At 38.8% G+C, this 20,800-nt stretch overlaps 1 protein-coding gene across 1 annotated transcript in view; it reads right to left on the minus strand.

The window, feature by feature from the left end:
- LOC109468443 (vacuolar protein sorting-associated protein 4B-like) overlaps window positions 1–20,800 on the minus strand; it is a 40,767-nt gene that overhangs the window by 7,823 nt on the left and 12,144 nt on the right. Inside the window, exon 3 of the mRNA XM_019766689.1 lies at window positions 14,634–14,763. Within this exon, the coding sequence (XP_019622248.1) occupies window positions 14,634–14,763 (130 nt within the window). The remainder of the gene's footprint in view (window positions 1–14,633; window positions 14,764–20,800) is intronic.

Here is a 20,800-nt window from a genome sequence, read left to right on the forward strand (position 1 = left end):
AGTGGCCATGGCCTTTACTCTTGTAATCTACTCAAGTTTTTGCCCTCTCTCCCATTTTGATTGATTGATAATGTATGTTTATCTAAATGAAAAGTAATGTTAAATCTTTAGTTCTGCCTGATAGTAAGACTGCAGTTGATATATGCAGGTTAGATCAGGTATTTCTACCTGCACCTAACCTGCAGCAGTCCATGTACAGGGTTTATAACTATGGATTTTTATTTGCTGAATTGACTTTTATCACCTATGAAGTATATAAATGTATAAACAAAATAATGGCAATGGTTTCTGAACAGTTTTAAGTATGATCCATCCTAGGGCGTCCATAAAGACTTTGAAATCTTGACCCACTGAAATGCTATTTTCTGCATTTGGAGAGACAAATTTTCCTGGTAGACTTCAAGCTTAATTCAATGCCACACCAACTTCTCTGTCAAAGATGAAGGATTGGGAAACATTTTTGTCTGTCACAAACAGCAAATTTCTGTCAAATATCCTTAGATGCCAATTTTTGCTGATGGTTTGGGCAAATTTTTGCTCCGTCATGAGAGGCAAAATTCCGTCAAATGACGGAAAGACAGATGCTCCCTAGAACACCAAATCATAGTATGATAAATATAGGTCAGCCGTACAGTTGGGTGGGGTTTACAAAACCGGCTGAGTTTTTGACTGATGGTGGTTCTTCCCTGTGGAATGATACACAGTTCACGGCATTGGAACGGATTGAACTTTTTCATCAACCAGTGATCCCTCCACTTGACAACAGCATTTATCACGCAATTTTTCCACTCCGCAGATTGGCAGTGCCATCTGTATTCCTGCAAACTATCTGAGAGGCTGCTATATATAGCTTTTCAACTTCTTTTGTTGATCGCACATGTAGCTAAATTGAACCCCCTGAAAGAGAGAGCTATATGTCTAGGATCAACACCCTGATACTCTGTTATAAATGTGCAAATAAGATAAAAATGTGAAAACCAAGAATTAGTAAGCAGTAGCATCTTTAAGGTTGCCCCTGAAACAATAGTAAGGTAACATTTGCAAAGCAAACGCATTTACCTTCACATATGTTCTTTTCTGTTAGTTCTTACTCAAACACATTCATATATATGGTCAGACAGGAGTCTAAATCCCTCCTGCTATAAAATTGCAACATGATATAACCCAACACTAGTTACCATGGTGACAGACAGTCTGGTTCAGGTCATTGACCTTTTGTGTTTGGAGAAGAAGACAAGGAAGAAACAGAGCAAAAACAATATGTTCCTTCGGGAAACATAATAACACAATAGAGAAAGAACACCTGTGTCCTGTCCTTGGTGCTGATTGTAGTAGCTATTCTGTTACAAGTTATATAAACTGATTACAATGTAAGTTTTACTGTAAAACAGAACAAATATGCAGTTACAGCTGATGAAACCACCCTGTGGCATTTATGTAAGTTCAATCTATCATATTACTAACACCAGGTGCATGTAAAATTGTGTAAGCTTGATATATTTTAATGCCAACTGGTAAAGTTCAGATCCTATGTAGTACTGCAATCTTACAAAATGGTCAATATGGAAATTTCAGTTCCAACTGTCTCAACAATTAACAATGATATGAACATCTTTTAATCTTATGACTAAAAGTGGCTGTGCATGAGAGCTCAATTATCAAGAATAATAAATTGCTTTACATGAGCTAAGTGTTTCATTTTATCCTCAAGAGACTGAGGCACTATCATGGGTGTAATTAAGAGATATCAAAAGGAATACATAAATACCAGTTGTACAACCATTACCAGTAGAAAGCTGAGAAAAGTCCTTGGTTCGCTGGACAATTATCGATTTCTTAAAGTAAAACAAGTCTCCCAACCCAAAGTTAAGTTTTTTAAGGCCATAGCAAGTACATCTTATGGATGACATCCTCCGCAGACTCCAAAGCTAATGTGATAGGGTGAAAAAAAAACAAGGTGGACCAAAAAAGATTCCTTAATTTTCAAATTTCGACATCATAAACCTTTACAGTCTTTTAGACATCCAGGTAATGAGATACACAAGAAAACAGTTACCGGTACTCTAGCAACTGAATAGGTTTGAAAACAGTTGTTTCCAAGTAGCATCTACTACTTTTTGTCAGTGAGTCAATCACTGGCAGTCTCTGACAGTTTTCAAAATCTATCCTTGTGTATTTCTTGTTATTTTATGTGTAAGAGTTATATAGTCAGTGATAACTAGCTAGTTTTGTACATCATACATACATTTTATCCATCTGCAAGTGACTTAGACCAAAATCTACTGGTCCTGACATGAGTAATGATTTACAGAGCAGTCCCTTTCTCCCACAGTTATTACTCATCATCAATTTCACCCTGTGCGGTGGTAAGACCCAATTGTAAGAGACTTGAGCATGCGATAGATCTACCAGGCTTTTCATAGCCTTGAGATACAGTACAGTAAACTCTTACAATCTCCCGACTACCGGCATTGGTTCCCTCCCCGCCGTGGGGACATCAGTGGACGTACAACACGGTCCAGTAACCAGATTGACTGTTTTAGAACAAAAACCGAACGCTTTAGAAACAGCGCACTACCATACATGGTTAAGTTACTGAATAACTCTGAAACGGCAATGTAAGAGTAATCTGTTGTTAATGTTGTACAACAGCCTCTCACCAAACCTTTTTTACTGTGTAACGTTTTAAACATGTATATTGATTATCAATCCATTTTCTATAGCAGAGGAAAATTTTTACGATTTATAAATTTTAACAATATTTAATAATATGTAATAATGTTTTAATAATAATACCCATATTTTAATGATATTTTGTGACCTCAGAGCAATTCAGGCAGGAGTCTGTTGTCAGTGTGGTGGTAATTGAAATTGTGTATGTCTGGAGTTTGCAATTTTGAAATAAACCATTCTACTACTACAGTAACCCCCCAAGGTCTGTCAAAATGTGTCTGCGTGTGTAATTTCCATGGTTTCTCTGTCCAAGGTTTATATAAGCCCTGGGCTAGTTGTACAGCCTTGGCCTGATACAGTTACTGTACATGTAAGTTCACATGAGGCTACAGCAAGTAAATTATATGGATGACATCCTCTGCAGACTCCAAATTTAATGCGATAGGGTGAAAAAAAAGGCGGGCCAAAAAAAAAAGAAAAACAAAGATTCCTACATCGAAATGATACCTGTATTGTGCTAAGTTTACTGCTAACTGTTACAACATCCATTTGTCACTGAAAAAGAAAGGTTTTCAATCAGTGAACATCACAGTCATAATATATGAAAGCAATAAAATTCATCATGCACTGCATCAAAGTAAAAGACAAAACAATAAATCAGAGTCTTGTCTTGTCTCCTCTCTTCATATTTATCTGCCATCCACGTTCCGGCATGGCAACAGACATCTTCGCCCATTTTCTGCATGTTGACAACTGTCACAGGGCAACAAATTTTTTTTTCCAAAATCGGGCGAAAATTAATGCGCACGCTGATGTCATCCATAAATATTACTTGCTGTGGCCTAAGTATGCAGCACAGCGAGTCATTTTTATTCATGTAAAAAAACCTCTCAGTTCAGGAGGAACGATGCAAGTATTGTGCAATGGATGCAGTGGAAAATGAAATAAACAAAATTTTATTATACGGTTGAAAAAATTGCTTTATGCTTTAATCAATTCCAAAAGAAAAGAAGAAAATATGAAGAAATGAAAATGAAGAGTATATTATTTGCCACACCATACTCAGTGAGTTTAGCCATTTGTTCAACCTTTATGACCACGCAGATTTCATAACGATGGCAACTTTTTTTGCCAAACTTTTTTTTATTTGCATGCTTGCATTATTTTGGGGTTCCCAGATGATGTCATCCATATAATCAAATCAAAATGGCCTCATAACGCAACATCTTTTATTGCATGCAAATAACACAGTGCTGTACTCTACTGTGCAATAATTATTGTATAATACTAAGTATTGAGTGTTGATCATAAGTAATGAAATGTTTTCATAATTACAGGGACTAACATATGTGGACATTACTGGCATACTAAAACTACGAAATGATATCATATTTTTCTGCTAATATCTTTTTATCTACTTCCAGAAAGGCCTTCAGCTAGTCTTATTGCATATCAGTACTTGGTGAAATGGAAAGATCAAAACAGAATCGGATACATATTGCCCCTCATGGTTATATGAATGCAGGGCTCAAAATTCATTTTTGGAGAACGGGTACACTGGTATACCTTGAACCTAAACAATTTTTGGTGTACAAAAGGACTTCAAGCCCTGGAATTTCTTGGTTTAATTATGTGTGTATGTGTCTATCTCTTTTGGATAAAGTCTGGTGGTATCTAATCGAGTATGAACATCTATAACAAAGGTATTCCTTTTCACCTGAGTCAAATATTAAGACCAGGTGTTAGAAAGTGCATTGCAGCCTGCTTACTATTATAATACTAATAGGCATTTGAACCCAGAATCTAGCCCTAAACCCAATTCTAACTAAAAAATCCTATGCAGTGTCCTAGCCAGCCTAAATTCTTTTTTCCGTCAATTATGTTTTACATAACATCATGTCAAGCAATGGAGGCATGACAACTGTAGGGTCCAGTGGCATGCTCCCCAAGGAAAATTTTGAAATCTTGACCATCTGAGACACTCAGTTTCCTGCATTTTGAGGGGCAAATTATGCTGGTAAACTTAACTTAGTTCCAATTTTTGTCTGTCAAAGATGACGGATTGGGTAAAATTTTTGTCCGTCATGTCGACTGACATGGTCATGACTGACATGAGCGGCAAAATTTCTTCAAATGATGCGAAGATGGAATTTTTATTGCTGGCTAGAAAACTGCCACAAGGAGCATGTCTGTAGAACATACTGCACCTGTGTGAAACCCTTAAATTATATCACTTCAGCAGAACATCTCATATAAGGTCATATCCGCGTATATAAGCTTAACATCTCATCTGTAGTTTTCAAATGTTATGTCGGAAAAGATATCCTCTGCAACAGGCAAAATTCCGATGCAACGTTGACCAAAAAAGTCAGGTTTTCACGCAGGCGCAGTACGTTCTACCAACGTTTTTGCAACTGTTTTTATCTAATTGAGATTCTTTTTAAATGTAAATTTGATTTTAATTCAGTGTTACTGCAAAAATGAATAAAGTCATCTTGTATCTTGACGTGCTACCACAAGGCCACTTCACACCAATATTTCGAGCCCAGAATTCCGTCAAATACCAACAAAGCTTTGCCAATTACATGTTCAGCAGGGCTGCAATTACTCAGCGCTCCCAACTTTCAATAACGTCAGAGACATGATTGATATGCTGCAACATATCCCAGTTATTTGAAGCTGTTGGTTTTTTCAGTACAAAAACAGGTCAATCCCACCCACTATACCTTATATCATTGCGGGGCTGTTTCAAGGGTTTGTATACATCTTCAGACAACAGTAAGCTGTTTGATCTTTAGAAAAATGGAATTGATATTAAACCGGTTTTGCTCATTGTAAATCTTATACCGTAACAGTAATTCACGTTATGTTCAAGGTAGCAAAAGTTTGCAGTCTGAGAAAAATGGAGGTGTTCCTTGGAACTATATGTTCACGGTGGCAGCAGGTGCAGAAAATAAGAGAATTATTTGTTGCTCATGAATTTGCTCTTCTCATGACTGACAAAATTTTGCCCAATCTGTCATCTTTGACGGACAAAAATTGGTGTGTAAAGATAGGAAGAATATGGAAAGAGATGTCATTAAACTAAACTAAGTCTACAAACAAAATTTGCCTTTCAAAATTACCAGTTGTAGTGTCTCAGAAGGTCAAGATTTCACAATTTTCCCAGGGGAGCATATCACCTCCCCTCTTCTATGATTGTCATGATGTTTTGTCAACAAAATCAAAATGATGGAAAAAAGTTTCAGACTGGCTAGATGGCTAGAACACTGCGTCACTGGTAGAAAAATTCCTGCCAAGGATGAAGGAGATCCGTACAAGGAAACACCAAGAAGAATCAAACTCTACTGAGACTAAAAGTTTGAGTTACTTGACTTATTTTCCAAGCTAACTTTAGTATGGTGTACGGTCGTTACCATTTGAAATGTTCGTTGCCATATTACAGAAAGCCAAACTCAAAGTGTTTTAGGAAGCTAAAACAACACCGTAAATTTTCTAGCTAGCAATATCGACCTTTTCAAATGGCAACGACCGTTTACAAGACGGAAGCGCCAATTTCTCCAAGCTGACTACAGTCAAATCCTGATCTACCCTTCAGTCTAGACATGGCCTTACATAATGTTACAGGCACCACAGGGACTACTAGCAATACAATAGGACTTTTCCGAGAAGAAGACTGAAAAAAATTGGGTCAGACTCAGGATTTCCCCGAAGAATTTACAATGCTTGCTTCATTAAGAGAACACCTGGGGACACTAACAATACCGTGTCTTACGACGTGACGTGTACTGATTGGAATCGGCCATGCTCTGAAATTTTCTTCACAATACCACATCTTCCAGTGTGACGTACAGATTGGGGTCTGCAGATGTGAATTGTCATCTGTGTGTGTGTAATATGTCTACCTTTCATACTTAGCAATTTGAAATGAAAAGGATGCAAGGTACGAGAAACTGGTTAATGTTGAAAAATCTTCTATAAAAAAAAAGTTATTAAAGGAATCTCAAAATTATATTGCTTAAAGAATTTTCATAGAAATATAAAGCCATAAAATGTTAGAAACGTCAAGGATTCGAACTCATAACCTTCGGACTCATAGTCAACAATCCTAACCATAAGGCCATGTGCTCCTCACTGTGAAAACATCATATATTCAATGATTTACAGTACATTTTCAACAAGTCTTTCTGGTTCATTTCTGATTGAATGTAAAAGACCCTGAGTTTGCATGCAGCTTAGTTCACACAGTTATGCTTGGCCTTTCTTTCTTGTCATTGACCATTTCTGTTCTAATGGCCAGAACGGCTATTAGGAATGGTTCAACGTTTGAAAAGGCGACACACCGGTACAGAAGTCTATCATGATCATCATCATCAATTGACACAGTTGTGGTGTCAGTGTTTCAGCGTGGGTGCTGGGGTAATGGTTCTTCATGGAGCGTTTTGACTCGGTCCACATACACACCAGCTACCCAAGGCTGCATATAATGATGACAGATGCAATATTACAGGACATCATTCCACCATTAGCTTTCCAGCTAGTCTACCTCCGTAAGAAGATTAGACGGGAGAAAGCCGAGGGAAATTGCTTCAGAATCCTATCCTACATCCAAGGTGACAGGCCCGCGTAATCTATACATGCGGACACATCAAACAACGCACTTTGCTTTCAGTTCGGGAAAATCGTGATTTGTTGAAAGCCCGGCGCAAACTGGCTTAACCGGTTTCATTCAATGTCTTGCCTTTATCGATGACGGTCACAAATACTCCTGCACAACGGATCTAATCCCACCAAGTTTCAAAAATGCATGGTGGGAAGTTTTGGGGCTTTTGAAGGTTTGATGTAAGGATGACGGCATTAAGCCGTGGGTTTACCGTGATGACCATGATTGACGTGATTGCAGCCAGTTTTGTGCAGAGTTAAAGCCACAACTTGGAGGTCTTACATTACAGAAAGTAGCAAGACTTTTATAATGGCTTCCAGGTCTGTTACTTACATTGTGGTAGACTGTTTGGTCTCATTTTTGTTAGTTTTAAAAAGTTGTGAGATTTAAAAGTTTGTGGTTTAAAACTCCTGTACCAACTGAAGTTTGAGATTTAGTTGCTGATGCTCTTTTTTTTTCATGTGCACATCTATGCAACCATAATGTTCAAAATCTATATCACACCCACATTGCTGGCTCTAATGCTCAAGGACATTTATTTATACTAACACTGCTGTCTCTAGTGCTGAAAGACATTCATACTGTCCCTGGAGCTGAATGCGAGTTACACTGCTATTGCTGTCCTTGGTGCTAAATTGCCTTTACACTGACACTGCTGTCCCTGGTGCTAATTAACCTTCACACTGACACAGCTGTCCCTGGTACTGAATGACACTCACACTGTCACAGTGACAATGCTGTACATTCACACTGACGCTGCTGTCCTTTGTGCTGATTAACCTTCACACTGACACTGTAATTCACTTTATGTTTGGTGTAGCAAACATTCAAGGTCTGAGAAAAATGGATATGTTTGCGGTTCCAACTATACTTTCGAGGTGGCAACAGGTGAAGAAAAAAGAAAGTCAGTGAATTAATTTTTCATGGTTATGATAAGATTGGGGACAAAACTGACAGTGAAAATGGAGAACATAAAAGTACCACAACAAAATTGTGAATTGCAGTACTCTGTCTTCTAGGGGGACTAGACTTACATGTATCTTCCAAATACCCCAGACCCTGACAGCAAGAGACTGGAAAAAAATGGTCCCAAGAGAAAATTTCAGTAACTACAACTGATTAAAAGTCTACCTTTCAATCAGTGAAAAAGGTGACAAACTTTTTCTCACATTGCTAAGTAAGTGTACCGAATTCCCACCCTTTAATTTGAGCTACAGAAGCTGGTTATTGGGCACATTGGATTTTCCATTAGATCTGCCACAGGTGGTCTTAGAGAGGAGACCGAAATGCTCGGACTAATTGTGGCTAGCAGTAATCAATGGGAGATAATTCCTCTGCTCCTTGTACTGACTCATACCTGGGGAAATGGGGTATCATATATGGATAGGACATGAAAGGAAACATCCCTTCAAAGATGTGTTCAAAGAACAGAATGAGATGTGCAATGTAAAAAAAAACTGCAGCGACAAGGAGTTTTCAGAAAGGTTGTTGAGCTGAAGTATTTTTGGCTACACCTGTGGAGTGGAGCCTGGTTATGTGGTATGGGCGATACATGAAAGGAAACAACCTCTCAACGATGTGTTCAAAGAACAAGACTGAAATGTGTGATGTAAAAAAACTGCAGCAACATGAAGTTCTCAGAAAGGTTGTTGGAACTGCCGGTGCTGAACTGTTTTTGGTGACAGCTTGGGGCGGAGCCTGTTTTACAGTATTGGTTTTTGTTTGAAAACATTCTAAAAATTCCACCTATACAAGAATCCACAAATATATTCCCAAGGGAATTTAATTTTCTTATTCTTTCTACACCTCATAGCAGTGGTTCATGATGGTGTGGATATGAATTATGTAGTTTTGGGCAATGGAAAAGGGCTATTTTGAGCACTATCATTTTGTTAGCTACAATTTGTCAGAAATTTTACATGTATTTTGGAAGAACTTTCTGCAAATATCCAAGCCACTGGACTTCACTACAACATTCTCAGTCAGATGTTATCATCATACATAGCTCTGTACTTGTTACTCAATTAAGGATGTACTTTACATTGTATATAATATCCTTTTGATTTATCACAGCTCAAAAGAACCATCTCATCATCAAGTTGTATTCTTATGTGACAATCAAACAAAAATTGTGAGGGACCAATAAAATGTCTGCAAGATACAGTCTCTTTTTTGTGCAACTGCCTTAAGTTATGGCACTATATACACCTCCAAGCAGGTCATTAACCCTATACTAGTAACTTAGTAACTGATAAATGAACTTTATGCATAGCAGGTCTGGCTTATCTTATCATTATGGCTTATCTAATGTTGACACAGTCTAAAATGGAGCCCTTGAATAAAGTCTAGAGCAGGTTTTAAAAAAGTATGACTGAGCGCAATGGTTTTGTCACCTTCACCTTATTACGACCTTCAGCATGCTAAGGTCGCCAATTGGTACCAGATTTGGACTGGTTCTGGGGTTAGGCGGCAGGGAGAAGGTTAAGTTGTAATGTACTGTTGCTTCAGCTGTTTCAATTGCAATATTTGATACCATGAGGCCAGTCTATAACCTCCTTCCTGCCAGGGTAGCCTTTGGCACCAACTAATATGTATTGGTTACAGGGTCAGGTAGCAAGGAAAAGGTTAACTTCTGATTGGCATACATATCTTATATGTTTGGTCAGGGTTGTCTTATGCAATCTACATATGTTGTAAAAAAATTGGAAGGCCATTTCCATCTTTCTTTGCAGTTTGGATCAAATTTGGAGGGTCACAGTTACAGACTTTTAAGGGGAGGGTCAGCCCTCAGAGGGAGAAGGGACAAGGAATAATTTTTACTGGAGGGCCATGTAGAAAAAAATTAGCAGGGGGGAGGGTCATGGCAAAATTTGTGGTCTTCTTCATAACATTCTGACATATATTCAAAGTTTTCAAATGGGGTCAGAATCATTCAGAAACTTTTTTTTGTTGATATCTTGAATATTTTTCAAGAGTTGATACCTGAGGGAGGGCCAAGGAAAAGCTTACCAAATTAGGGTGAGGGCCTGAAGGACACAAACATACAAACAGTCCCTTATTACTTATATTTCCTGTTGTTTGCCCCGACCATAAATTAATTGCCAACACTGCAGTACAGGACAACCTCTGATGTCTGAACTGATTGTCAACAAGACTCTGAAGGACAAATTCAGCTTTGCTTGTTTACCAGACAACTTTTTGATAATTATATTGACAATAGGTAAAGCATCATGCTTCACACCAATACAGGACCTTGATAATGTCAGTGTGTGTTGTTATGTGTTTATCAGTACCAGGGAAAGCAGTTTGAGGGTGAAGGTTATTCAGTACCAGGGATAGCAGCGTCTGTGTGAAGGTCATTCAGCACCAAGGACAGCAATGTTGGTGTGAAGGTCATTCAGCACCAGGGACAGCAGTGTCAGTGTGAAGGTTATTCAGCACCAGGGACAGCAGTGTCAGTGTGAAGATTATTCAGCACCAGGGACAGCAGTGTCAGTGTGAAGGTTATTCAGCACCATGGACAGCAGTGTCAGTGTGAAGGTTATTCAGTATCAGGGACAGCTGTGTCTGTGTGAAGTTTATTCAGCACCAGAGACAGCAGTGCCAGTGTACCTGGAATTCAGCACCAGGGACAGCAGAGTTAGTGCAAATAAATGTCCTTTCAGCGTTAGGGACAGCATTGTCAGTGTGAAGGTTAATCAGTATCAGGGACAGCAGTGTCAGTGTGAAAGTTATTCAGCACCAGGGACAGCAGGCATTTAGCATTAGGGACAGCAGCGCTAGTGTAAATAAATGTCTTTTAAGCACCAGGGATAGCAGTGCTAGTGTAAATAAATGTCTTTAAGCATTAAAGGCAGCAATGTTAGTGTAAAGGTTTATAGGGACAGCTGTATCAATCTGATTTATGAGTGTCATTCAATTACATGGCCTTTATCTTTACTTTATTTATTCATATATCCCATACAGTGTTACAGTGTACGTGTATATCCCATACAGTGTTACAGTGTACATGTATATCCCATACAGTGTTACAGTGTACGTGTAGCCCACAACATGTACCAAATGCTGGAGTCCAGTCATATGTACACATTATAGCAGAAGTCTCCTTGACCAAAGGTTACTGGCGAACACTGAGGTCAATCAACTCTGGATCAGTAACGTCCATCAGGTATTCATGAGGGAATAGCCGCAGAATGATACATGACTGACATGTACGTAAAGGTAGTCTTGTGGTTAGGGTTGTTGACTCAGAATCTGAAGGTTCTGGGTTCGAATCTGTGGCAGGTTTCAGTGTTGTGCGCTTGGGAATGGCACTTTACACTTTCCAGTGACGTATAATATGATAAAGTGATTAAGTAACAGTGAAGATATAACTCATATGTTTGATTGAATTCAAGTTTCCAAACTTTTTGCATTGAGCGTATATATGTATGTATGGTATAATCATTTACGAGCACCTAGTCATTTTTGTAATTGTCTTAATTGTCCAAGATACTGAGATAGTTGTACATAGACCTCAAGTGGACTTAAGAGTGGATCTTAACAATTATTCCTTTAAGAAAACTTTGGACTGATTCAGACCCTCAAGGAGCTCCCCTCAGCCAAATAGAATAATTGTCTGTAATCCCAGAGATAAGACCATGTCCGAAAGGCAATATAAATTATTTTTCAAGGTTTTTGTTCAACCTTATGGTCCAAGATGTTTCCTCTTGGGATGTTAAAGCTATCAGATAACCCCATCTGTGTTCCCCACACTATTAGGGAGTTTTTTGGAGTGAAACTAATTGGGTTAACTTGAACAGGTCTAACCCAAGGCAGACTTCAGGCAAAAGATTTGTATCTGTATGGCTGGTATAAACGGCTTTTGGCATAATACACCAGCTTCTGAATCTGTATTACAAGCTAATACAGTCAAACTTGTCTAAGACAACCACCCAGGGGACCAAGGAAAAGTGGTCTTCTTAGACAAGTGGTCTTCTTATCCAAAAAAAAGCATGATGACATAACAAGAAAACTGCAGCAAAACTTCCCCCCATTTTACAACAGACTGCCCCACTGATCCAATGTGACCCAGTCGGCGCCATTTTACATTGCGCAAAGACTGTCATGCCGTCAAAATCAATGGCAAACTGGCTGATTATCCAGCAAGATTACTCGCTATGTTATCATCAGAAAACATTTTCTGTCACATGCTTGAAAATGATGCGGTCTCCATAGGCAGAGATTGGGCCATGTGCGGTCCCAAATAGTGACAGTCGTGGTCGCTTTGGACAAGTGGTCAGCTTAAGCAAGTCCCTTTAAATGCTTACAACTATGCAGGAAAAAATTGGGACTGAGAAAAAGCAGTTGTTTTGGCCAGATGGCCAGCTTTTAGAGGTGGTCACTCAGGCTATGTATGACCACCTTTTGGCAATTAATATACAACTTTTTAGGCAGGCATCAGCTGGCTACATTACACCGAATGACCTGTTACACCTAACCTTGGCACATCTCGCTACAGGCGTTGTTTAAAGCTATCTAGTGATGATGCCCCTACTGTACTTGGTAGAAATGAGTTCCACTCTACGATAGTTCAAGGAAGAAAAAAAGTTTTTTTTTTACACCTCAATCCTAGATTGATAACTAGACTTTCAGACATAAGTATATTTTCATTTTCTTGTTCTATTCATATTTTAAAGTTTTGTTTTCAGTGTGTTTGTTTGTGTGTTTGCTTGTGTTTCTGTGCTTATTTCCAAAATTTGATGAGCAGACATTGCTTCCCAACCAATCCTTTACAGATAAAATGTGAATGAAACAAAATTAAAAAGAAATTAAATAAAAATAAACATTCTGCTGATTGTTCGTCCACCCCAATTAATTACCCATCCTGGCAACATGTGAGGCCTCAGAACAAAATCTTGTGTTTCCTGTTTCAGTCCTGAAAAATTTAGGGTCGGCAGGTAGGGGTTGTCTTTTTTCTTTCTTTTTATTTTAGACTTTGGCAATCTCTATATAGTGAGCCAACTTATACAATACAGTTTTAACAAAGTAAAACTTGCATGAGGACACTTGTAGTTTCAATGTCAATGTTGGAAAACTGATTGTACAACGTTTCATCACTCAGGTGTCAGATTGTGGAGTTAGAAAAAGTTGATCAGCTAGCTCGAAAACTTTACGTCCCTTGCAGGGATCCACCCAAAAAAGGCTAGGGTCTGCAGTTTCTTCTAGGGTTGGTTGGGAAACAGGAAACACACCATTTTTTCCTAGGCCTAACCAACCATAGATACCTAATACATTTATGCAGTACCAAGGTGTATTAATAATTAATGTTACAGGTTCCTGTACTTTTATCTAATTTGAAAAAATGAGTAGCCATACTGATAGTGTTGTATACTCAGGTACAAAGAAATTTCTAGAAACAACAGGGTACCAGTTTCTTTGAGATAAAAACAGCAGGGAGACTCTGTAATTTTCCCACACACAAACCCTTAAATAACTGGAGTGTAGACACTAGAAATGACTCTTTGTAATCTCTAGATGTCAGAGCTATTAATTTGTCCTACAGTGACCGATTTGAACACCCACATACCAAAACCAGCATGTTGGCAGAACGTACTGCACCTACGCGAAACCCTGATCTTTCATGGTTTTGTTTGGATGTTTGGTCAACGTTGCATCAGGATTTTGCCTGTTGCAGAGAAAATCTTTTCCGACATAGCATTTGGAAACTATAGACAGACTGTTAACATTATATGCTCAAGTATGACCTTATATGAGACGTACAACTGAAGTGCTATGCACAATACATTACAGATTTCGCGCAGGTGCAGTAAGATCTGCTGACTTGCTACTAAAAGTAAAACCAACATAACTCTAAACTGTGCAAGCAAGCAAGCAAGCAAGCAACCAAATAACCTGGTTTAAAACACAGCACAAACGTTATGTATTTCATAAACTGAGCAATGTTTAAGTACACCATGATACAGGTTTATCGTTAGACTTATCTAGGTACATGTACACAGCATATTGATATTATAACGCAACTAAATTGGCACATAGGAAAACTGATACAGTCAAATCAGTTACTTCTACTACTACTATTACTAGTGATCACCTTTGTATATATAAGGACTAGCAGGCAATATTGTGGCCATTTTCTGATTGTTTTTCCCATTGGTTGACTCAAGCTTTAAATGGATCCTCTCTGTAGTAGCCACCTTGTCTAGCGACCATTTTCATCAAGTACCTTGGGTGGTCACTTACACAAGTTTGACTGATAACAAGTTTCGAAGAAGACAAACTTTGCTGGTTTACTTACGTTTCTTATTGGATCCGTCTCCTTTTTCCTGATTCGAGCAATCATGGCGGAACATCGCTCGCAATTCTGCACAAGTAGGTCAATGTCCACATTGGCAGTCTTTTGGCACTCATTTGCCGCCTCGATGAGCCTGGCAAGAAAATGACAGCGACAATAACGGTCAGTCTGGTAAAAGTGCAGGCCTTTTGACTGTAATGCCCAAAAGACACCACAAGATCTAAGTGCAGCGGACCTAAGTATTCCACCCATTTGCGTTGTTCTTAGAACTATCCAATCCCAATAGCAAAGCCTGAAGGAATCTATCCAGACACGTTAACAGTCACTGTGAGAAATTAATCAGGCAGAAGGGATCGTTAACACTCTTGGGTGGAGTTTTAATTGAAAAGTCGCCCGTGGGAAGCACTCATAGGGTTTTCATTTGCTGTTAAATTAGGCCCTAAGAACCTGGAACTTAACAGTGTTTGCTTCTGATAACTTCAGCTTGCATCACAGGCATTATCATTGATGAACTTAGGGGTACAGTCAAACTTGTCTAAGACAACCACCCAGGGGACCAAGGAAAAGTGGTCATCTTAGACAAGTGGTCTTCTTATACAAAAGCAGGTGACATGCCAGAACAGAAAAGAAGAAAACTGCAGCAAAATTTCCAACCATTTTACTGTCGATGCCATTTTACATCACACAAAGACTGTCATGCTGTCAAAGTCAATAGCAACAGGCATCAAAATTTCTCTCTAGAGTCAAGTTATCATAAAAAAACATTTTCTACCACACGCTTCAAAATGACATAGTCATAGGCAGATATTGGGCCATGTGCGGTCCCAATACTACCAGTCGCAGTTGAGTTGGACATTAGTAGTCAGCTTAGACAAGTCCCTTAGTTAATGCTTACTTCTACGTGGACAAAAATTGGGACCGAGGAAAAGCGGTCATTATACTAACCAGATAGCCAGCTTATAGCTATATAGAAGTGGTTGTTTGGGCAAGTTTGACCGTATTATAATCTTGTATGTGTTTCTATTTTGGCTGTGTACCTGAAAGTAACATCCGGTACGTATATACAAATACAGACGTTTAGGTACAGGTCTGAACATTTTGACAAACTCTCCTGTACTCAGAGATTGAGTGAATACTTTATATTTAGGGTTTTCACAGTCATTTCTGTACCGCAAATTTATCATTACTGTGAACAAATAATTCACTGACTTTCTTTCTTCTGCACTTGCTACCACCACGAACATGTAATTCCACAAACATGTCCATCTTTCTCAGACCGCGAAATTTTGCTATCGCAAATATTAGAGATTTACAATTCTATCAATGTAGTGAATGAATGGATAGGAATGAATGAATGTGAAAGTCATGATTGCCTTGATGAAGATGACAGACAGTCAGGTCATGAGGTCGGTCCTTGTTAAACAAGTGATCGTGAATAAACCTGCGGTGGTGATATTTTAAGCCCACAGTCACAGAAACTGCAAACAAAAACTGTCAGCAGAATGTTTATATTGACTTGTGGTATGTCATGCAATTTGAACTACATACAAGCTACCCTGGACCTCAACTCAAATATGCCGATGATGCAACGTTCATGCAATGTTTTCGTTCTTCCCTGTCCCTAAATTTTGTTCTTTCCTGTATTTACTCCAAAAATAGGTATATACTTGTGTGAATTTGTGACACTTTTTGTCTGACGCTAGTAGTAATACCTCTTCCTTCATGACCTCAATGAAAAGTGGCCTGCAGGATGATTTCTGCTGAAAAAAGAATGGCTCAAACATGTAGCAGCTCTATGCTACATATAAACCTGTACCTAAACATTTTTTGAGCAGTTGTATAACTGTAAAGTGCATGTCCATTTAAGGTGGCAAGGCTCCTCCTTCTTAAACAGTATTAGTGTTATCCAGTATTTGATTGTTATGTAACTGCTGTGAGGGACCCTGACACGGGCAGGCAGCAGTCGGCTAGTCTTCTCACCATATTTCCAACCGGCTCTGTCCAGCGGGTACACAGTACTGGTAAGGCCACATATATATATTTACTATATATATATCAGGGCTTGATTATCCCTTGAATTCACCACTTTGTGCATGTGAAATTGGAGGGGCATACGTAATTTTTGACTGCAAATAGCAAGTAGCTTTATAGACTATTGCAACCACTAGAAATATCCTGAGCAAAGGTATGAAAATGTAAAAAAAGAGTAACTGTTTCCCATTTGCTGTATTGAAAAACATCTATCATCTGGTCCTTATGGGCCTAGACACATGTACTGAGAAGCAAACTTTCTGTTTAATACAGTGTAGTTAGAATCTGTGCTAACATTCTACTTGAAACCATATGTTATACAATTAAAGAAAATTGTATTTTTTTAACGTTTTTTCTTATGTGCAGTCTTTACCAAACAATGTAATTCGAGCCCTGATTAAGTTATACAATTAAATTATTCTTCTATTCAAAATGCAAACAACATTTTGAACTGTTTTTCTTGTTGGCTTTTGACAATGTGTATTTGCTGAATAGTCTACTATCATATTTGAATTCATACATTTGAATAACAGTCATAACCGAATGCTTACTGTATGACATCATTTTAACTGCTACAAAAGAGACACAAATAACAGATTTGCTAATTCATAAGAAGATACTCAACATTATTCTATTATTACTCAAACATACACAATTTTAACAAAACATCAAAAGCAATAGATGAACAATCAGAATGTCCATCCTAAACAAATAAATTCTTAAACGCTGAGGTCATACTCATACAATATCATTTGGCCCTATAAAAAATATATTACTTCCTGACAGTCTAAGCAATGCGATTATAATATATTATAATATAACCACCCCTTGAAAGAAAACTCACACAGGCAATGTATAGAATATTAATAAGAAACGTCTATGAATGAAAAAGTGTTTCCACTACAGTACAACACACACACGTTTGCTGATGGCAAAGCTTATGCATTTTGTGTCTCTGCTTTGACTGATACCCCTTTGACTGTTGTACATAGAGAATACATGAGAATGGGCATGAATAGCCTGCATTGTCCTAAACACTAAACCTAACCTGTGCCTCAAAGCCTAGGTGGGGTAATCATTACAAAGACAGCTATCACCTGAGAGAGCCAGGCAGCTAGGTAACCTAGCAACAGAGATAAGGGGGCTTCACTCCAACATTCAACACTTCCACGGTGGTGGATCGAGTTCTGTCCACAGGTTTATATAGACAAACTGTCCCAGGGACACCGAAAACATCAACCCACAGTCGCTTGTCTGGTTGAAATTATCACCGTAAATTGTCTGTAAAAAACTTAAAAACTCATGATTTTAAGTAAGGAAAACAAAAACATCTCTTTTTTTAAAGAAGGACAACACATGTACACTTTCTGCTGTGTAAATGGTAACAGTTAATGATCTGTTCTGTCCAGAGGTTTATATAGACAAACTGTCCCAGCAGCAGGGACACCGAAAACATCAACCAGCAGTCGCTTGTCTGGTAGAAATTATCACCGTAAAAATGTAGAACTCATGATTATAAGCATGGAGGTAGAAAAAAGGAAAGGAGGGAGCTCAAACTTTCTGCCTATTGTCCGATGTTGGCCGCGGGCGTCAAAACTGTAATTGGCACGAACTTGTCAATTGCCCTGATTTGCGTAGCCCCCAGAGCGGCACACCAGAGTTTTCCATTGTTATTAATGTCAGTGACAAGACGGCATGCCCGGCATTTGACAACTATAAGTGTAGCAACTTTTATTCTACGGTAAGTTTGTATCAAATTTGAGGATTACTTCGATGAATGCAGGGAGGTAAGAAGCGTGTATCAAAGACGACAAACTTGACGGACGGCACGGCACTGCAACTATTTTCTAGTAACTAGACTTAATTGTTATTTCTAGTATCTTTATACCCCGATACTTGAAACAACAGGAGGTTAAGTATCTTTGGTCAAATCCTTGCTTGAATCCTTGTTTGAGGAACATGCACCGGGCCTACCGGTAACCACAATCAACCAAAGAATTGAGCGCATGTGTCACTTCAAATATTTCCTTGTGGTAGAAAAATAACAAGCAAGGATGTCCCGGTTACTTTATGTCTCGTTTCTATTTTGGCCTTCGAGCACAAAATCCATTTCTACACACCTCCTCTGCTAGCAGAGAGGCACACAGCTTGTAGAATATGGCCACAAATAGTCCACTTTGCCGGAAAAATCGCTACTTTGCCAGTTACGAAAGTTTGGAAAATGGAACATAAACATCGTCAACTATCCAGAATAAATATCGGCATATCTAGAAAAAATCACACAAATTCATACTAGACGATTGTATTTGTTGAAATGTTCCAGTTCTAAAATGTTCGATTCGAGCTTTACAAAACACAAAAAACGCAGTAACTCGCCCATTTTTCGTCGCACAACAAACATAAACATATCTGCGTATCCGCCATTTCCCTCCGCTCCCGATGCTGACTTCTGCGCAACAATACGACGCAACCCAAATAAGGAAATGCTCGGAAACTCGGGTATGTCGGTCCCTGCTCGGAGTGGACTCGGCTGCCGTCGCTGGCAGTGATGTCATTTTCGGCTCATTTGCATAGCCATATATGGAATTCTGGCGGGAGAGACCGCGGCGAACATAGGCATCAAACGAAGTACCGCCGGGCCGGCGGACAATAGAAACCAGCGGGATCTAGCGCCGCAAAACAAAAGGCCGCGGCGGGTGCTAAATACGTCCTCCCTCCTTTCCTTTTTTCTACCTCCATGTTATAAGCAAGGGAAACGAAAATGTCTCTTTTTTAGGAAGGACAACACACTTTCTGCTGTGTACTTGAGTAAATGATCTGTTCTGTTGGGAGGTTTATATAGACAAACTGTCCCAGGGACACCGAAAACAGCAACCTACAGTCGCTTGTCTGGTTGAAATTATCACCGTAATTGTCTATAGAAAATACAAAACGAAAATGTCTCTTTCTTAGGAAGGACAACACACTTTCTGCTATGTACTTTAGTAAATGATAACAGTTGAAGATCTGTTCTGTTGGGAGGTTTATATAGACAAACTGTTCCAGGGACACAGAAAACAGCAACCCACAGTCGCTTGTCTGGTTAGTCTGTAGAAAATACAAAACGAAAATGTCTCTTTCTTAGGAAGGACAACACACTTTCTGCTGTGTACTTTAGTAAATGATAACAGTTAAAGATCTGTTCTGTTGGGAGGTTTATACAGACAAACTGTCCCAGGGACACTCGGAAAACAGCAACCCACAGTCGCTTGTCTGGTTGAAATTATCACCGTAAAGTTGTCTACAGAAAGTATACAACTCTTTTTAAGCAAGGAAAATGAAAACGTCTCTTTTTTTAAGAAGGACAACACACACTTTCCACTGTGTAAATGATATGAGTTAGTAATCCCTGTACAGTAAATGTCCTAGCTTCTGGACCAACTGGAAGTGTATCCAAATATCCTTAGCACAGTTCTCGGACGCAAAATCCCAAGGTAAGCACGCCGGATTGTTTAAATTCCGCCTTCTCATGTCTAATGGCGTGGACAAGCCAATAACATGACCACCGGTTCTGTTATACGGACTTCGCTGATCGTCTAGAACCAGTTTTTTTCCAGCTAGGTGCAGTTTTCTGATAGCTACCAGATTCTGATTGCTTTCGGAGCTTGATGTCTGATTGCTCTCTGGCTAGAGCTAAATCAGAATCCGGTATACAATCAGAACACAGAAAATCATTACAACTCTGTCCACAATTTAAATAAGGAAAAAAAACTAGGCCCTGGGCCTGTATTGAAAGCTGATCGATAATTATTTCTTCTGCTAGTGCAAGAGTGCAAAAGTGACAGTATCAGAGCTAACATGAGTTAAATTCTTATAAAGATAACTTTATTACAAGACCATGACCGAAAGTTTATTGCAAATACACTGGACACTGTGTGCATATTTGACAGAGAAAAATAAATGAAAATTACACGAAATGACAACTGTTTATTAAGTATTTCTACTTAAACTATTTGAGAAGTTGACTTCTTTTTTCCCATTTAAAAATTCCCCCAAATGAACGAAAAATCAGCTGCCAATCCCACACATTTGAGTGACCGATACTGGATGTGACGGTCAATTGTAAAGTCGTTACCTAAGAAATGTCACCTCGTCGATTA

This window comes from Branchiostoma belcheri, unplaced genomic scaffold (genome assembly GCF_001625305.1).
Source record: "Branchiostoma belcheri isolate BF01 breed outbred unplaced genomic scaffold, Haploidv18h27 scaffold2, whole genome shotgun sequence".
NCBI lineage: Eukaryota > Metazoa > Chordata > Leptocardii > Amphioxiformes > Branchiostomatidae > Branchiostoma > Branchiostoma belcheri.